This window comes from Bombina bombina, chromosome 3, assembly GCF_027579735.1.
Source record: "Bombina bombina isolate aBomBom1 chromosome 3, aBomBom1.pri, whole genome shotgun sequence".
In the NCBI taxonomy this organism is placed as follows: domain Eukaryota; kingdom Metazoa; phylum Chordata; class Amphibia; order Anura; family Bombinatoridae; genus Bombina; species Bombina bombina.
Genome location: NC_069501.1, coordinates 665,089,071 through 665,107,459, shown reverse-complemented (window position 1 = coordinate 665,107,459; position 18,389 = coordinate 665,089,071). Strand labels below are relative to the sequence as shown.

Here is an 18,389-nt window from a genome sequence, read left to right as displayed (position 1 = left end):
AAAATAAAACCTAACCTGAGTTATACTAACACCTAACACTACACTACAATTATATAAATTACATTTATTAAATACAATTAACTAAATTACAAAAAACAAACACTAAATTACACAAAATAAAAAACAAATTATCAGATATTGAAACTAATTACACCTAATCTAATAGTCCTATCAAAATAAAAAAGGCCCCCCAAAATAAAAAAAAACCCCTAGCCTACACTAAACTACCAATAGCCCTTAAAAGGGCCTTTTGCGGGGCATTGCCCCAAAGAAATCAGCTCTTTTACCTGTAAAAAAAATACAAACAACCCCTTAACAGTAAAACCCACCACCCACACAACCAATCCCCTAAATAAAATCCTAACTAAAAAAACCTAAGCTCCCCATTGCCCTGAAAAGGGCATTTTTATGGGCATTGCCCTTAAAAGGGCATTTAGCTCTTTTTCAAGTGTCCAACCCCTAAGCTAAAAATAAAACTCACCCAATAAACCCTTAAAAAAACCTAACACTAACCCCCGAAGATCCACTTACAGTTTTGAAGATCACACATTCATTCTCAACGAAGCCGGGATAAGTCTTCATCCAAGCGGCAAGAAGTCCTCAACGAAGCCGGCAGAAGTGGTCCTATTGGCTGATTGGAACAGCCAATAGAATGCAAGCTCAATCCTATTGGCTGATTGGATCAGCCAATAGGATTGAAGCTCAATCCAATTGGAATTTTTCACCTTTAATTCCGTTCAGCCAATCGGAATTCAAGGGACGCCATCTTGGATGACGTCACTTAAAGGAACCTTCATTCTGGAAGAAGACTTCGATTGAAGAGAATGCTCTGCGCCGGATGTCTTGAAGATGGAGCCGCTCTGCGCCGGATGGATGAATATAGAAGATACTGTCTGGATGAAGACTACTGCCTGTCTGGAGAACCACTTCTGCCGGCTTGGATGAAGACTTCTCCCGGGCTTTGTTGAGGATGGATGTCCGGTCTTCAAAACTGTAAGTCGATCTTCGGGGGTTAGTGTTAGTTTTTTTTAAAGGGTTTATTGGGTGGGTTTTATTATTAGATTAGGGTTTGGGCAGAAAAAGAGCTAAATGCCCTTTTAAGGGCAATGCCCATCCAAATGCCCTTTTCAGGGCAATGGGGAGCTTAGGTTTTTTTAGTTAGGATTTTATTTGTGTGGTTAGTTGTGTGGATGGTGGGTTTTACTGTTGGGGGGGGTTATTTGTATTTTTTTTTTTTACAGGTAAAAGAGCTGATTTCCTTGGGGCAATGCCCCGCAAAAGGCCCTTTTAAGGGCTATTAGTAGTTTAGTGTAGGCTAGGGTTTTTTTTTTATTTTGGGGGGCCTTTTTTATTTTGATAGGACTATTAGATTAGGTGTAATTAGTTTAAATATCTGATAATTTGTTTTTTATTTTGTGTAATTTAGTGGGGGGTTTGTAATTTAGTTAATTGTATTTAATAAATGTAATGTATTTAATTGTAGTGTAAGGTTAGGTGTTAGTGTAACTCAGGTTAGGTTTTATTTTACAGGTAAATTTTTATTTATTTTAGCTAGGTAGTTAGTAAATAGTTAATAGCTATTTACTAACTATTCCACCTAGTTAAAATAAATACAAACTTGCCTGTAAAATAAAAATAAACCCTAAGCTAGATACAATGTAACTATTAGTTATATTGTAGCTAGCTTAGGGTTTATTTTACAGGTAAGTATTTAGTTTTAAATAGGAATTATTTAGTTAATGATAGTAATTTTTATTTAGATTTATTTTAATTATATTTAAGTTAGGGGGTGTTAGGGTTAGACTTAGGTTTAAGGATTAATAAATTTAGTATAGTGGCAGCGACGTTGGGGGCGGCAGATTAGGGCTTAATAAATGTAGTTAGGTGGCGGTGATGTTAGGGGCGGCAGATTAGGGGTTTATAATATATAACTAGTGTTTGCGATGTGGGAGTACGGCGGTTCAGGGGTTAATATGTTTATTATAGTTGGTGGCGAAGTTGAGGGCGGGAGATTAGGGGTTAATAAATATAATGTAGGTGTCGGTGATGTCGGGGCCAGCAGATTAGGGGTTAATAAGTGTAAAATTAGGGGTGTTTAGACTCGGGGTTCATGCTAGGGTGTTAGGTGTAAACATAAATTTTGTTTCCCCATAGGAATCAATGGGGCTGTGTTACGGAGCTTTACACTGCTTTTTTGCAGGTGTTAGACTTTTTTTCAGCTGGCTTTCCCCATTGATGTCTATGGGGAATACCAGCTCACCGCAGCTTTCAGCAGCACTGGTATTGGAGTGCGGTATGGAGCTCAATTTTGCTCTACGCTCACTTCTTGCCTGATAACACTGGGTTTATGAAAACCTGTAATACCACCGCTGTAGGGAAGTGAGCGGTGACAATAACGTGGAAAACTCAAAATCTAGCTGATTGTATATTAACCCCTAAACCGCCAACCAACCACAACGCAATTAACCTAATTAAGCTATTAACTCCTAAACCGCCAACCCCCACAAGGCAAATAATGAATTAAATTACTAAGACATTAAAAACCTAATACCCCCTAAATTAACCCCAATTACCTAAAATTAAAAAATACTAAATTTCAATTAAAATAAAAAAAACCTAACATTACTTTTAGAAAAATTTAATTTTTTTTTTTTAAATTACAAAAAATAAAAAAGTCAAACATTACAGAAAATATTAAACCAAATTATCAAAAATAAAGAAAATTAAACCTAATCCATATGAAAATAAAAATGCCCCACCCAAATAAAAACACCTCCAATATAAACAAAACTACCAATAGCCCTTAAAAGGGCCTTTTGTGAGCATTGCCCTAAATTAAACAGCTCTTTTACATTTAAAAAACACTAAGTTCCCCCTAACAGTAAACCCCCCACCCACCAAAGCCCCCAAAATAAAAAACCTAACACTAAAATATCCTAAACTACCCATTGCCCCTAAGGGGGCATTTGTATGGGCATTGCCCTTAAAAGGGCATTCAGCTCTTTTACCGACCAATAAAATCCCTAATCTAAAAAATTTAAAAATTTAAAAAAAAAAAGCCTAAGTCTAACCCCCAGATAGGTACTCACGGTTCCTGAAATCTGGTGGTGAAGTCTTCTTCCAAGCAGTGACATCTTCTTCCATCGCGGCGACCTCTTCTTTCTTCATCCAGGACCGTGGAACTGAAGACCGATGACCGTTGAGTGTGGAGGATCCTCTTCATACGATCACCACTGTACACTAAATATTGAATGCAAGTTACACATTTAAATATGGCGTACCTTGCATTCCTATTGGCTAATTTGAATCTTCAAATTCAAATCAGCCAATAGGATGAGAGCTACTGACATCCTATTGGCTGATTGGCTCCATGGCTCAGCGGTCGCCGGTCTTCAGTTCCGCGGTCGCCGGTCTTCAATTCCGTGGTCCTGGATGAAGATAGAAGAAGTCGCCGCGATGGAAGAAGATGTCGCCACTTGGAAGAAGACTTCACCGCCAGACTTCAGGAGCTGTGAGTACCTATCTGGGGGTTAGACTTAGGCTTTTTTAAAAAAAATGTATTTCATTTATTTTTTAGATTAGGGATTTTATTGGGCAGTAAAAGAGCTGAATTTAGCAGTAAAAGAGCTGAATGTTTTTTTAGGGGCAATGGGAAGCTTAGGTTTTTTAGTGTTAGGTTCATAGGGGTTAGGTTTAATTTTTCTTTTTTTAATAATATGGTTTATTATTTTCTGTAATGTTAGACTTTTTTATTTTTCGTAATTTTAGATTAATTGAATTTAATCTTAGTTTTTTTATTTATTTTAAATACAATTAGGATTTTTTATTTTAATTGTAATTTAGTATTTTATGTAATTTGGGGTTAATTTAGGGGTTGTTAGGTTAGGGGGCTTAGTAATTAAATTAGTTATTTGCGTTGTGGTGGGTTGGCGGTTTAGGAGTTAATAAGTTAATTAGTTACTTTTCGATGTGGGCATTTGAAGGTTTAGGGGTTAATAAATTAGTTACTTTGCGATGTTGGGGTTGGCGAATTTAGGGGTTAATACTTTTATTAGGTAGATTGCGATGTGGGTGAATGGCGGATTAGGGGTTAATAGATTTATTAGGTAGATTGCGATGTGGGTGAATGGCGGATTAATAGTTTAATTAGGCATATTGCATTTTGGGGGGTTGTTTAATTAGGCATATTGGGGGTTGTCGGTTTAGGGGTTAATACTTTTATTATTAGCTGCATTGTGAGGTATTTGTGGATATAGGGGTTTTTATGTGTCGGGTTTATTTTTGGAAGGCGGGTTAGACTTTTATGGGAATTTTAACTCTTTTTTTTTCTGAGGTGCTGGCAGTTTCTAAAGTGCCGTAAGTCACTGGTGACTCCAGGAAATGTGTATTTACGCACATTTCTGGACATCACTAGTTTATCCGACTTACGGCACTTTATAAACTGCCGGCAGGGTTAATGTGATTCCCCGATGTGCGAGGTGAAATTACGGGCAGTGCAGGGTTCAGCAGTTATTTTCTGTAATGTTAGACTTTTTTATTTTTCGTAATTTTAGATTAATTGAATTTAATCTTAGTTTTTTTATTTATTTTAAATACAATTAGGATTTTTTATTTTAATTGTAATTTAGTATTTTATGTAATTTGGGGTTAATTTAGGGGTTGTTAGGTTAGGGGGCTTAGTAATTAAATTAGTTATTTGCGTTGTGGTGGGTTGGCGGTTTAGGAGTTAATAAGTTAATTAGTTACTTTTCGATGTGGGCATTTGAAGGTTTAGGGGTTAATAAATTAGTTACTTTGCGATGTTGGGGTTGGCGAATTTAGGGGTTAATACTTTTATTAGGTAGATTGCGATGTGGGTGAATGGCGGATTAGGGGTTAATAGATTTATTAGGTAGATTGCGATGTGGGTGAATGGCGGATTAATAGTTTAATTAGGCATATTGCATTTTGGGGGGTTGTTTAATTAGGCATATTGGGGGTTGTCGGTTTAGGGGTTAATACTTTTATTATTAGCTGCATTGTGAGGTATTTGTGGATATAGGGGTTTTTATGTGTCGGGTTTATTTTTGGAAGGCGGGTTAGACTTTTATGGGAATTTTAACTCTTTTTTTTTCTGAGGTGCTGGCAGTTTCTAAAGTGCCGTAAGTCACTGGTGACTCCAGGAAATGTGTATTTACGCACATTTCTGGACATCACTAGTTTATCCGACTTACGGCACTTTATAAACTGCCGGCAGGGTTAATGTGATTCCCCGATGTGCGAGGTGAAATTACGGGCAGTGCAGGGTTCAGCAGTTATGCTGAAGCCTGCGCCGCATATGTAATCTCGCCAAAATTGAATGTAAATGTTCATAAATGGGTGCCCGGTTTTTAAAAATACTATTAAAAACAGGGGCACTTTCATTCATGAAAGCTTACATTGCAGCGGTTTTGTTAAAATACTTACCTTTTTCTTCTTCCAAGCCGGACCAGCTTTCCCCTGCCTGCTTCTCATGCTGTACTTAGCACAGCAATGACGAATCACGGCATTGCCTCAGGAAATGTTTGCTCTGGGAGGGGAAGCCATGATTGGAGGAAGCCGGATTTTTCATTGCTGACGTAAGTACAGAGGATCTGTGGGCAGGGGATCATTGGTCCGGCTCAGAAGAAGAAAAAGGTAAGTATTTTAACATAACCTCTGCAATGTAAACTTTCATGAATGAAAGTGCCTCTGTTTTTAATAGTATTTTTTTAAAAAAACAGGCACACATTCATGAAAATATACATTAATTAATGGAGCCTTATTGAAAAGTTAGCTTTATTAAATTCACAATTCAACATGAACTCCAAAAATAAAGTGTTGTTTAAAATGGAACTTAGGTTCTAAATCCAAGCAGCATATAAATTTACTAAGCATACCACCTGCTATAAGGGAGGGCGGCAGTGAATTGTATACATTATATAATGAAGAAACACAATTTATATTTATATATATATATATATATATATTATATATCTATAAAATGATTATTATTTTGTTAAGTGAAAATGCCGATAAATTCAACACATTTATTGAACAATTTAAAGCTCCCCAATCCAATCATTTGTAAGAGGATTCTCCAGTCCTAACGTGTTTTTCGCATATACACAGTCCAGTCAGTTAAAGTATATCAATGATATATGTAAATATTCACAGTACAACTGTGTACCTATCATTAAATGACAATAAAAAAATAAATGCCAATCTATCCAATTACAAAAACACACACACATGCACTCAATTAATCCAATGAATCCACTATAAAAAAAAAACTCACTGATGCTGAATGTTGGCAATGTAGTCAATGTTTCTGGTTGGCTGTTGATGCGAGGTAAAAAAAAGCGCAAATATACTATTTCTCCTGTTAAGTGTAGTCAGTCCACGGGTCATCCATTACTTATGGAATATTTCTCTTCCTAACAGGAAACTGCAAGAGAATTACCCAGCAGAGCTTGCTATATAGCTCCTCCCCTCACCTGTCATACTCAGTCATTCTCTTGCAGCCTAACTAGATAGGAAGCTGTGAGAGATCTGTGGTGTTTTTTTAACTTAGTTTATTTCTACAATCAAAAGTTTGTTATTTTTAAATGGCACCGGAGTGTGCTGTTTATTCTCAGGCAGCTTTAGAAGAAGAATCTGCCTGGGTTTTTTTTCTATGGTCTTAGCAGACGTAACTAAGACCCACTGGCTGTTCTCATCTGAGGAAAAGTGAGGTAACTTCAGAGAAGGGGAATAGCCTGCAGGGTCCCCCTGCAACAAAGAGGTATGTGCAGTAAATTATTTTCTGAGGAATGGAATTGACTGAGAAAATACTGCTGATACCATTGTAAAGTAAGTTCAGCCTTAAATGCAGCGATAGCGACTGGTATCAGGCTGATGTGTGTGTGTACACTGAATGTATTTTCTAAGGAATGGAATTGACTCTGAAAATACTGTAAATACTGAAATAATGTATGAGCCTTAACTGCAGTAAAAGCGACTGGTAGCAGGCTTGTAAATAATAATACATAACTTTTAAATGTATGTTTAAAACGTTTACTGGCTTGTTAATCGTTTTTTGTGAGGTACTTGGTGATAAAACTTATTGGGGCTTGATTTTTACCACATGGCCATTTTTGTTTTCTGCATAGAAACAGTTTCTGAGCTTCCCCAACTGTTGTAATATGAGTGGGAAGGGCCTATTTTAGCGCTTTTTTGCGCAGTAAAAATTCAGTCACAATCTGTCTACTTCATCCTCCATGATCCAGATCGTCTCTAGAGAGCTCAGGGGTCTTCAAAATCCATTTTGAGGGAGGTAATCAGTCACAGTAGTCCTGTGACAGTGTATTTGACTGTGAGAAAAACGTTAATTATATAATTGTTATCCGTTTTTGGGTACTAAGGGGTTAATCATCCATTTGCTGGTGGGTGCAATCCTTTGCTAACTTAATACATTTACTGTGAAAATTTGGTTGCTATAACTATTTTTGTTCATTGTTATTTCAACTGTGTCAGTTTTTCTGTGCTTCTTAAAGGCACAGTAACGTTTTTTATATTGCTTGTAAATTAATTTTGAAAAGTATTTCCAAGTTTGCTAGTCTCATTGCTAGTTTGTTTAAACATGTCTGACTCAGATGAATCTCTTTGTTCACTATGTTTAAAGGCCAATGTGGAGCCCAATAGAAATTTATGTACTAATTGCATTGATGCTACTTTAAATAAAAGTCAATCTTTACATGTAAAGAAATTATCACCAGACGACGAGGGGGAAGTTATGCCGACTAACTCTCCTCACGTGTCAGTACCTGCGCCTCCCGCTCAGGAGGTGCGTGATTTTGTGGCGCCAAGTACATCAGGGAGGCCCTTACAAATCACTTTGCAAGACATGGCTACTGTTATGACAGAAGTATTATCTAAGTTGCCAGATTTAAGAGGCAAGCGCGATAGCTCTGGGTTAAGGATAGAGCGTGCGGATGAGATGAGAGCCATGTCAGATACTGCGTCACAGTTTGCAGAACGTGAGGACGGAGAGCTTCATTCTGTGGGTGACGGATCTGATCCAGGGAGGATCAAGAGACCAGAGATTCTCTTCTATGGTGGCTCTCTCGGCCACATCTGTCCAAGGGGATGACCTTTCGCAGGCCAGATTGGACGAATGTAACAACAGACGCCAGCCTTCTAGGCTGGGGAGCAGTCTGGAATTCCCTGAAAGCTCAGGGATTATGGACTCAGGAGGAGAAACTCCTCCCAATAAATATTCTGGAGTTAAGAGCAATATTCAATGCTCTCCTAGCTTGGCCTCAGTTAGCAACTCTGAGGTTCATCAGATTTCAGTCGGACAACATCACGACTGTGGCTTATATCAACCATCAAGGGGGAACCAGAAGTTCCCTAGCGATGTTGGAAGTCTCAAAGATAATTCGCTGGGTAGAGTCTCACTCTTGCCACCTGTCAGCTATCTACATCCCAGGCGTGGAGAACTGGGAGGCGGATTTTCTAAGTCGCCAGACTTTTCATCCGGGAGAGTGGGAACTTCATCCGGAGGTCTTTGCTCAACTGGTTCGTCGTTGGGGCAAAACAGATCTGGATCTCATGGCGTCTCATCAGAACGCCAAGCTTCCTTGTTACGGATCCAGGTCCAGGGACCCGGGAGCGGTGCTGATAGATGCTCTGACAGCCCCTTGGGTCTTCAACATGGCTTATGTGTTTCCACCATTCCCAATGCTTCCTCGTTTGATTGCCAAGATCAAATAGGAGAGAGCTTCGGTGATTCTGATAGCGCCTGCGTGGCCACGCAGGACCTGGTATGCAGACCTAGTGGACATGTCGTCCTGCCCACCGTGGTCTCTGCCTCTGAGACAGGACCTTCTAATTCAGGGTCCTTTCAAACATCCAAATCTAATTTCTCTGAGGCTGACTGCATGGAGATTGAACGCTTGATTCTATCAAAGCATGGTTTCTCGGAGTCTGTTATTGATACCTTAATACAGGCTAGGAAGCCTGTTACCAGAAAAATTTACCATAAAATATTGGTGCGAATCCAAGTGTTACTCATGGAGTAAGGTTAGGATTCCTAGGATATTGTCCTTTCTACAAGAGGGTTTAGAAAAGGGCTTATCTACTAGTTCGTTAAAGGGACAGATTTCTGCTCTGTCTATTCTTCTACACAAACGTCTGGCTGAAGTTCCAGACGTTCAGGCTTTCTGTCAGGCTTTAACTAGGATTAAGCCTGTGTTTAAGTCTGTTGCTCCGCCGTGGAGCTTAAACTTAGTTCTTAATGTTCTTCAAGGCGTTCCATTTGAACCCCTTCATTCCATTGATATCAAGTTGTTATCTTGGAAAGTTCTGTTTTTGATGGCTATTTCCTCGGCTCGGAGAGTCTCTGAGTTATCTGCCTTACATTGTGATTCTCCTTATCTGATTTTCCATTCAGACAAGGTAGTTCTGCGTACTAAACCTGGGTTCTTACCTAAGGTAGTTACTAACAAGAATATCAATCAAGAGATTGTTGTTACATCTCTGTGTCCTAACCCTTCTTCAAAGAAGGAACGACTTTTGCATAATCTGGACGTAGTCCGTGCCCTGAAATTCTATTTGCAGGCAACTAAGGATTTTCGTCAAACTTCTTCCCTGTTTGTCGTTTACTCTGGACAGAGGAGAGGTTAAAAGGCTTCGGCTACCTCTCTCTCTTTTTGGCTTCGTAGCATAATACGATTAGCCTATGAGACTGCTGGACAGCAGCCCCCTGAAAGGATTACAGCTCATTCTACTAGAGCTGTGGCTTCCACCTGGGCCTTTAAAAATGAGGCCTCTGTTGAACAGATTTGCAAGGCTGCGACTTGGTCTTCGCTTCACACTTTTTCAAAATTTTACAAATTTGACACTTTTGCTTCCTCGGAGGCTGTGTTTGGGAGAAAGGTACTTCAGGCAGTGGTTCCTTCTGTTTAATGTTCCTGCCTTGTCCCTCCCTTCATCCGTGTACTTTAGCTTTGGTATTGGTATTCCATAAGTAATGGATGACCCGTGGACTGACTACACTTAACAGGAGAAAACATAATTTATGCTTACCTGATAAATTCCTTTCTCCTGTAGTGTAGTCAGTCCACGGCCCGCCCTGTTTTTACGGCAGGTCTAAATTTTAATTAAACTCCAGTCACCACTGTACCCTATGGTTCCTCCTTTCTCGTATGCTTGGTCAAATGACTGAGTATGACAGGTGAGGGGAGGAGCTATATAGCAAGATCTGCTGGGTAATTCTCTTGCAGTTTCCTGTTAGGAAGAGAAATATTCCATAAGTAATGGATGACCCGTGGACTGACTACACTACAGGAGAAAGGAATTTATCAGGTAAGCATAAATTATGTTTTTTGATTTGCATTGTTGTTTTTTTTTTTTTGTTTTTTTTTGCATTGGTTCCAGTATTTGTTGATCTACAGACATTATTTTTTGTTAAAGGGATAGTGTATTGTAAAATTGGTTTCCCTTTAATGTGTTGACAATGACTTGTTATACCAGCTGCAGAACTTAAAAATGTATGGGAAATTGATTATTTGTGTTTGTTTTTGTATATGAAATAGCTACATCAGCCATTTGAAATCACAACCCAATGAAATGGGCTGAGCTTGCAAGGATTCATTAGCTTATTTCTTTAAACTTATACAAATTCCTCCATTTCTTTTCCCTCACTATATACACAGTGAGACTAGTACAATAGAAAATGAACAAAGTATTATCACTTTATCCCACCCCCACACTAGGAGCATGATTTCTCCTAAACGTTCTTGTTTATACAGCTTTTCTATAACCAATACTCTTAAATATTGAAATTTACAGTATAGGCGGGGATACAACAGGCAAAATATGCTATTTCAAATGACTAAATAAAGGTAAAGAAGCTATTTGTAAACAACTAACTAATACATTCCAGCAGGTCTAATAAATAATTGGGAACACATTAAAGGGAAGAAAAAAAATGAGTTATCAGTCTTGGCCGTGTTTGACTCAAGAAGACTGTAAATAACTTAATTAAAAAAAAAAGTTTTTATAAGTTGAGCAAGAAAGTTGGAAAGATTTGAATCATCTCCACTATGTTTGTTGTTATTTTGTATCAAATAAATTCTTGTTACTTATGATTTCTTGTGATACCTTTTTACTGTTTTACTTTTTTTGAATCAAAATAACAACTGTATGAACCTACTTTGATAATCAAATTGTTTTAATACAACAAGAAGACATTAAAGCAGTGCATTGTGCAAATGAAGAGCAGCTCAGGTAAATTGCTTCTAAAAGATTCTCTTAGCGCTTGGCCTGTGGAACACTAACATTTTATAAATATATACAATGGAACATAAATGAAAAACCTGAACATAATTTCAGACTTTAAACAAAACAGCATTTTTATAATGAAAACTTAATGCAGCATACAGTGCTTTATAGATATATGTAGATATGTACAGTGAGGGAAAAACATATTTTATCCCCTGCTGATTTTGTATGTCTATAATTTTAATGGCAGGTTTATTTGAACAGTGAGAGACAGAATTACAAAAAAGTTATAACATTGGGGGAGCGGAGCCAGCTAAGGAAGAGAGAGGACGCAACTTAGCTGCGCTCCTGTATATTGTATCATTTAAGAGCAAAAAGTTAGTCTCTGTAGGCTATAAAACGCCATATTAGTCAGAGCATTTTTTTATGGGGAGGATCGGTTGGAGAAGGAGACAGGCGAGTTATTGCTCTGCATTCAGCTTATTACCAACTCCCACTCACTCACCTACCATCAGCTTAAAGCACTGAGAGGCAAAGCTGCATTTGAGAGGGCTCCTAAATCTACCCCAGAAGTGAGAGAACAAACGGCACGAAAGAGCGCCATTGCTGTATGTGACGTCAAAAACTCCAGGGAGGAAGGAGGCCTACTCTAAAGTGCCGGACTGCACAGAGACTCACGGCACAGAAACCCAGATAGCCGCCTAGACTGGAAGAAGATTTGAAGTACATTTGCAACAATATACTTGGTGCTAGCAAAAGTCTGGCTTCGTTGCTGCTGCAGGTTCATGCAGCTGTGACCTACAACTTCACTCTGGAGGGTCGGGGCTCCGCTTCAGAGATCAGTCTGCTCACAAGGTCAAGTGGGAACTCAGAAGACCAGTTGACAGTGCCTAAGAGATTACCGACAGCCCAGGTCAGTGTGCCAGTCCTGAGAGGGAAGTACTGTGAAGGAGCAGTGAGTACATTTGGGGATATCACGGACACTAGTGGGGGATCACATCTAGCAGCATATTGCCCACTTGCACCCATAGGCACTTTAAATATCCTTTACGTCCTGAGCTGACTCCCCTATGATGCTAAGCGGTGTATTAACAGGGGTGTGAGATGCCATCTTAGATTGAGCTAACTGGTTTACAATGATCTCCCCAGCAGAAATTGGTAAAAAGTGCCCTGAATGTACCTCACACCCAACCACATATCACTGCACTTCTTCTCTTTTTTGGTGGATAGTGTTTCCTCTCCTCCCTTTCTCACTAGGTAGTAGCTATTGTGTCATATCCCCTCATCCTTTCCCCGACATTATCATGAGGTGATGAACTCCCTGAAAGGAACGGGGGGAAAAGAAAGAAAAGAGAAGAGGAAAAAAAGAGAAAAAAAAGAAGAGGAAAAAAATAAGAAAGATAACAAAACAGCAGAGAGTTTACAGATATGTGACAAGCCTGCCCTGGATATAATAATTTTTTTGTCACTCTAAGCTTTCCTTTACATTGTCCTGTCCCCCCCTCCTTGGAGTGGATAATATCAGTCAGTCAAGCACTGTATTACAACTGTCCTTCAGTGGTGCTAGGAGAATAGTGTTACCCTAGGCCCTTGCCCAGAGATTCAGAATTCCTGTTACAAAAACATATATACTAATATGTCGCAGCAAGCCAGGAAAAGGCAGAAAGGCAGCTTTGGGGCTAAGAAAACTGTGATCGACCATTTTCAGCCTCATAGAGACCATGACAAGACCAGGTCTGATGATGAGCAGTCTTTCCCTCCAGATCTACCTGACGATCGCCTAGAAAATAAATTCTCAAATTCAGCTACCTCTGGGAGAGGCCTGGGAGAGAGCTCCACTTTTCCTCTTGAATCCATACAGCACATGTTTGAAAACCAAAACCAGACTCTCACAAGGCGCTTCGATAAGTTAGAGAGGTCCTTTGAAGAACTGCAAAGAGACATTTCCTCTATCAATGAACGCACTGACATAATAGAAAGAAAACAAGAGGACCTCATGGTGGACCATGCTAATTGAGTCAGTCACACTCAGAAACTGGCAGACCAAGTCTCATCTCTTGAAGCGAAATTGGCAGACCTGGAGGACCGCTCAAGGCTAAACAACGTGAGACTCAGGGGGATTCCTGAGTCGGTACCCCTGCACCCACTAAGAGGAATATGCTTTACGCTTGTTTCAGTCTATCTTGGGCCCTGCTGCTGGAGACATTGGGAGGATAGACTGGATTTATTAAACAGCAAGAACAAAAAATTTCCCTCCTGGCAAGCCTAGGGACACTATAGTTTGCTTACATTACTACTCATATAAGGACAAATTAATGAGGGCAATGTTACGCTCTCCAAAACTGAATGGACAGTTTAGAGATGTCTCTCTATTCCCGGACCTCTTATCTTACACTTTGTTGCAGAGACTACGTTTTTCCGAAGTCACTGGAGCCCTGAGAAATCACCAGATTAGGTACAGATGGGGGTTCCTGACCAAGCTAATCATTACCAAAGACGAAGCACAAAATACCATTTTAACTTTCCGACAGTGACAGGAGCTCCTGAAAACATGGCATCTCGACCAGCAGGACCATGAGCCCCCTGACTCTCCGCGGAGGCCCATTAATGGTCCGGACAGCCCCAATCACCCACATAGGCAAATGCTCCAGATTGGAATCCTGCTAATCCACACCTCAACACATGAATTTGATGGAAATTTGGAAGGTGAATATCATCTGGTACTCCAAAAGGTACTCAGGACTACTGTGGCTCATGGGTTGGACGTCCTATGGTCAAACACTCATTCAAAAGGTTCAGTTTGGTTTGTTACACTTAGTTTACTTGTTATGTTGTATTGCTGAGACATAAGTTAACAAATCACCACATGTTACACTTCGTTTACTTGTTATGTTGTATTGCTGAGACGTAAGTTAACAAATCACCACATGTTCCCCCCCTGATCATAGATTGACATTGGAGGCTGCCCGCCTCATTTTACTGGGACCTGTACTTTGACCCTGGTGTATTTGGGACCAGTAATACTTGATTAGGTGTGAATACTGGGGGTACAGTTATTGACAACACTGTTTAATATGTTCTTCCCATGTACTATGACAAGGAAAAGAGTTTCATTAACGCCTAAATTACGGGCTGCCTTTAGAGGATACTTACCCTTCCTATTAGTGGAACCCTTAAGGCTCCTAGTACTCCCTGTTAAATCCTTGCCCAGTTAATGATTTTGGTTATCCCTAGGCTCTGATACAGCTATGGACTACTTTTGGAGACTGTCTGCTTCACTTTACTATGATTAACACTTCTGCTGGGCGGGTGCTCCATGACCAGGTGGAAATCCTAACAGTTCTGGTACTATATATGCTGTTTAATGTGTTCTCCATGAGATATTCTTTAATGAACAATGTTTGGGCATATGCTTATATATGGGCCGTCCCTTGGGGAGACTTAGTCCCTCCCCCCCTGAACCAGAGAGTACGCCTGGGGAGCCCTGGGATAGGCGCCCCATGGTTAAGTAAATATACCATAGGTCTTAAACTAGGACTGCTTTGGATAAAGGCCGTGAGATATAACATAATACCTTTTTACGTTGTATGCCTACATGTGGTTATGGTTTAATTCAGTTACTAGCTACTTATGGTGCCCTCTGGTTGAGATTTATGTTAAATAGATGCTCGTGTGTTTTAGCCTGGGGACACATGTTGCTGGAAATGCAATTATTCGCAAATGGAAGAAACACAAAATAATTGTCAATCTCCCTTGGTCTGGGGCTCCATGCAAGATCTCACCTTGTGGAGTTTCAATGATCATGAGAACAGTAAGGAATCAGCCCAGAATTACACAGGGGGATCTTGCCAGTGATCTCAAGGCAGCTAGGACCATAGTCACCAAGAATACAATTGGTAACACACTACGCCGTGAAGGACTGAAATCCTGCAGCGCCCACATGGTCCCCCTGCTCAAGAAAGCACATGTACTGGCCTGTCTGAAGTTTGTCAATGAACATATAAATGATTCCGAGGGAGGGAGGGAGGGAGCTGTAGGTTCGATTTGCCAAACGTCAGCCTCAAAACCTTAATGGCTTGGAGAGGATCTGCAAAGAGGAGTGGGACAAAATCCTTCCTGAGATGTGAGCAAACCTGGTGGCCAACTACAAGAAACGTCTGACCTCTGTTATTTTTTGCAAAGGGATCAAATACTTATTTCACTCTTTAAAATGCAAATCAATTTATAACTTTTTTGAAAATGCGTTTTTCTGGATTGTGTGTTGTAATTATGTTCAAATAAACCTACCATTAAAATTAAAGACTGATCATTTCTTTGTCAGTGGGCAAACGTATAAAATCAGCAGGGGATCAAATAATTTTTTCCCTCACTGTATGCTCCAAATATTTACATTATCCTTCTAACTACCTTCTCAAAGTAAACATCATTACAATTATTTTATAGAAGCCCCTGCTTGCCTGACAAGTGGACACACCCTTGTAGCTGTAAAGAGGCCTTCTTTACTTTAGTAAAATATTTGTTAATAAGAATTGGCATGAAGTGTAAGTGAATGAAGAAATCTCTTAAACTGGGAAATATTTGATAAATAATTCTGATACCAGTTGATCAAAATATTCTGTATGTAGTTGCTCATTTTTATATTACTGTATCATATTAAAAGGTTCCATGAGGTGTCAAAGGCATATAAAAAGTACATATTGGGTTTTATGTAAATCAAATGTAAAGCAAGGATGTCACAAACCAGAAAGAATGGTTGAGAACTGCTGAAATAAATGTTAGGAAGGTTAGGAAGTAAAGAGTCAGATGTACAAGCAGATATTTGCACACTAACTTGTCTGTATACAAATATGGAAGCACTTTTGCAGAATCTGCAAACACTTTTATCCTGAAGTCACTGCTCTGTGGCTAATGTATGCAATATGTTATTTTACAAGGAACTGAAGGATTTGTGGCATTGAAGCCAAGTGCTGAATTAAACACTATAATATCTAGAAATTATTTCAAAACTTAACACTTTATTGAACATATATATAGACGAAAAACAGTTTACCAAAAATTGGATATATAAAGAGATGGGAACATCACAACCGCCTAATAATATGTGATTATATAATCCAACATAAATTTAAAAACAAAGGGGCCATGTGGTCAGTGCAGAGGGTATTAAGGGTAGAGGGTATAAAGGGTAGAGAGGAAAAGCAGCAATCATACATGCACGGTGCAGCCAAACTATGCGCTCAAAGGCGTCCTCCTGCCTGCGTACTGCTGTGATTAAACACAGTCAGCCGATTTCTAACTCAATCCCTGTAACTATTGTCCACATTCCAAGCATACACTGTTATGGTATCTATCTTAAGCAGAGTGACACACAAACATACTGACATAATTCATGTCCATTCAAAGGGGACCATTTATCAAGCTCCGAACGGAGCTTGTGGGCCCGTATTTCTGGCGAGTCTTCAGACTCTAAAGACCGCTGCTCTATAACCCTGCCCGCCTGCTCTGAGCAGGCAGACAGGAATCGCCGGAATTCAACCCGATCGTGTACGATCGGGTTGAGTGACACCTCCCTGCTAGCGGCCGATTGGCCGCGAGTCTGCAGGGGGCGGCGTTGCACCAGCAGCTCTTGTGAGCTGCTGGTGCAATGCTGAATATGGAGAGCATATTGCTCTCCGCATTCAGCGAGGTCTTGTGGACCTGATCTGCACTGTCGGATCAGGTCCGCAAGACCTTTGATTAATTGGCCCCAAAATGTCAACCGTAATAGATTATTATTCTCAATCTCTTTGTGTGTGTGAGAGCAGGTGGGCTTGGTCGGAGAGAGGAGTTGCTTGGAGTTAGAGTGGTTGTAACTTTTTTGCTACACTGTTGCGATCTTGTTAAGATCATTATTTAGCACATATATGACATCGATTCTGCTCTTACACACGCAAAGAGATTAAGAATAATAATCTATTATGGTTGACATTTTGAATGGACATGAATTATGTCAGTATGTTTGTGTGTCGCTCTGCTTAAGATAGATACCATAACAGTGTATGCTTGGAATGTGGACAATAGTTACAGGGATTGAGTTAGAAATCGGCTGACTGTGTTTAATCACAGCAGTACGCAGGCAGGAGGACGCCTTTGAGCGCATAGTTTGGCTGCACCGTGCATGTATGATTTCTGCTTTTCCTCTCTACCCTTTATACCCTCTACCCTTAATACCCTCTGCACTGACCACATGGCCCCTTTGTTTTTAAATTAATGTTGGATTATATAATCACATATTATTAGGCGGTTGTGATGTTCCCATCTCTTTATATATCCAATTTTTGGTAAACTGTGTTTTGTCTATATATGTTCAATAAAGTGTTACGTTATAAAATAATTTCCAGATATGTTATTTTACCAAATTGAAATACAAAAGTAAATAGGAGCAGTGTTCCCTCTAAGGTTAGTTTTGTGTGCGGCCCAGCAATGAAACAGTTAAGAGAACCATACCTTGCAGTCTGCATTGGGCAGTAATTATTAATCGAAAGGTACGGTTTCCTAATTAACTCTTTCACTGCTGGGCCGCACACAAAACTGGCCTAAAAGGGAACAACACTGATTAGGAGTGTCAAAATATTGAGCAATAAAGATTTTAATAGTTAAAACCAATTCGCAAAATGTAAATGTCCTGTATTTTAATTGCCTTCCTAATTTATTTTTGCAGCTGTAAAAGGAATAACTGATGCAAATCTGAGAGTTCCGGTACCTTATTCTTCATTACAAAGTAATGGATACTATCATACAATCAAATCTATTGGAAGTGATTACCCATGCAGTAATGATCAGCTTATATTTAAATCTATGCGTGTTGGTGCCGAGGCAGCTTGCTCAGATGATTCATTTTGCAATGGCCCCTTGAATATTCCTGGAGCTTACAGGTAAGACAGGTGCTTTGATAACGTGTAAGTACATCCACCTTTAATGAATGTTTTTATTGATAGGATACTGAAGTATCACAGTTGGAAATGTCACCTAACTCCTCCAAGACACACACTCCTGGATTAATACCCAAGTAAAGTGTTTTTTTGACAACAATTACAGGCAATAGAGTGATTGTATTGTTCACTGAAATTTGGAAATATTTGATCAAT

The 18,389-nt window shown here is 39.5% G+C and overlaps 1 protein-coding gene across 1 annotated transcript in view; it reads left to right on the top strand.

The window, feature by feature from the left end:
* Positions 1-18,389, top strand: part of UPK3B (uroplakin 3B) — a 53,692-nt gene that overhangs the window by 12,952 nt on the left and 22,351 nt on the right. Inside the window, exon 3 of the mRNA XM_053707407.1 lies at positions 17,963-18,176. Within this exon, the coding sequence (XP_053563382.1) occupies positions 17,963-18,176 (214 nt within the window). The remainder of the gene's footprint in view (positions 1-17,962; positions 18,177-18,389) is intronic.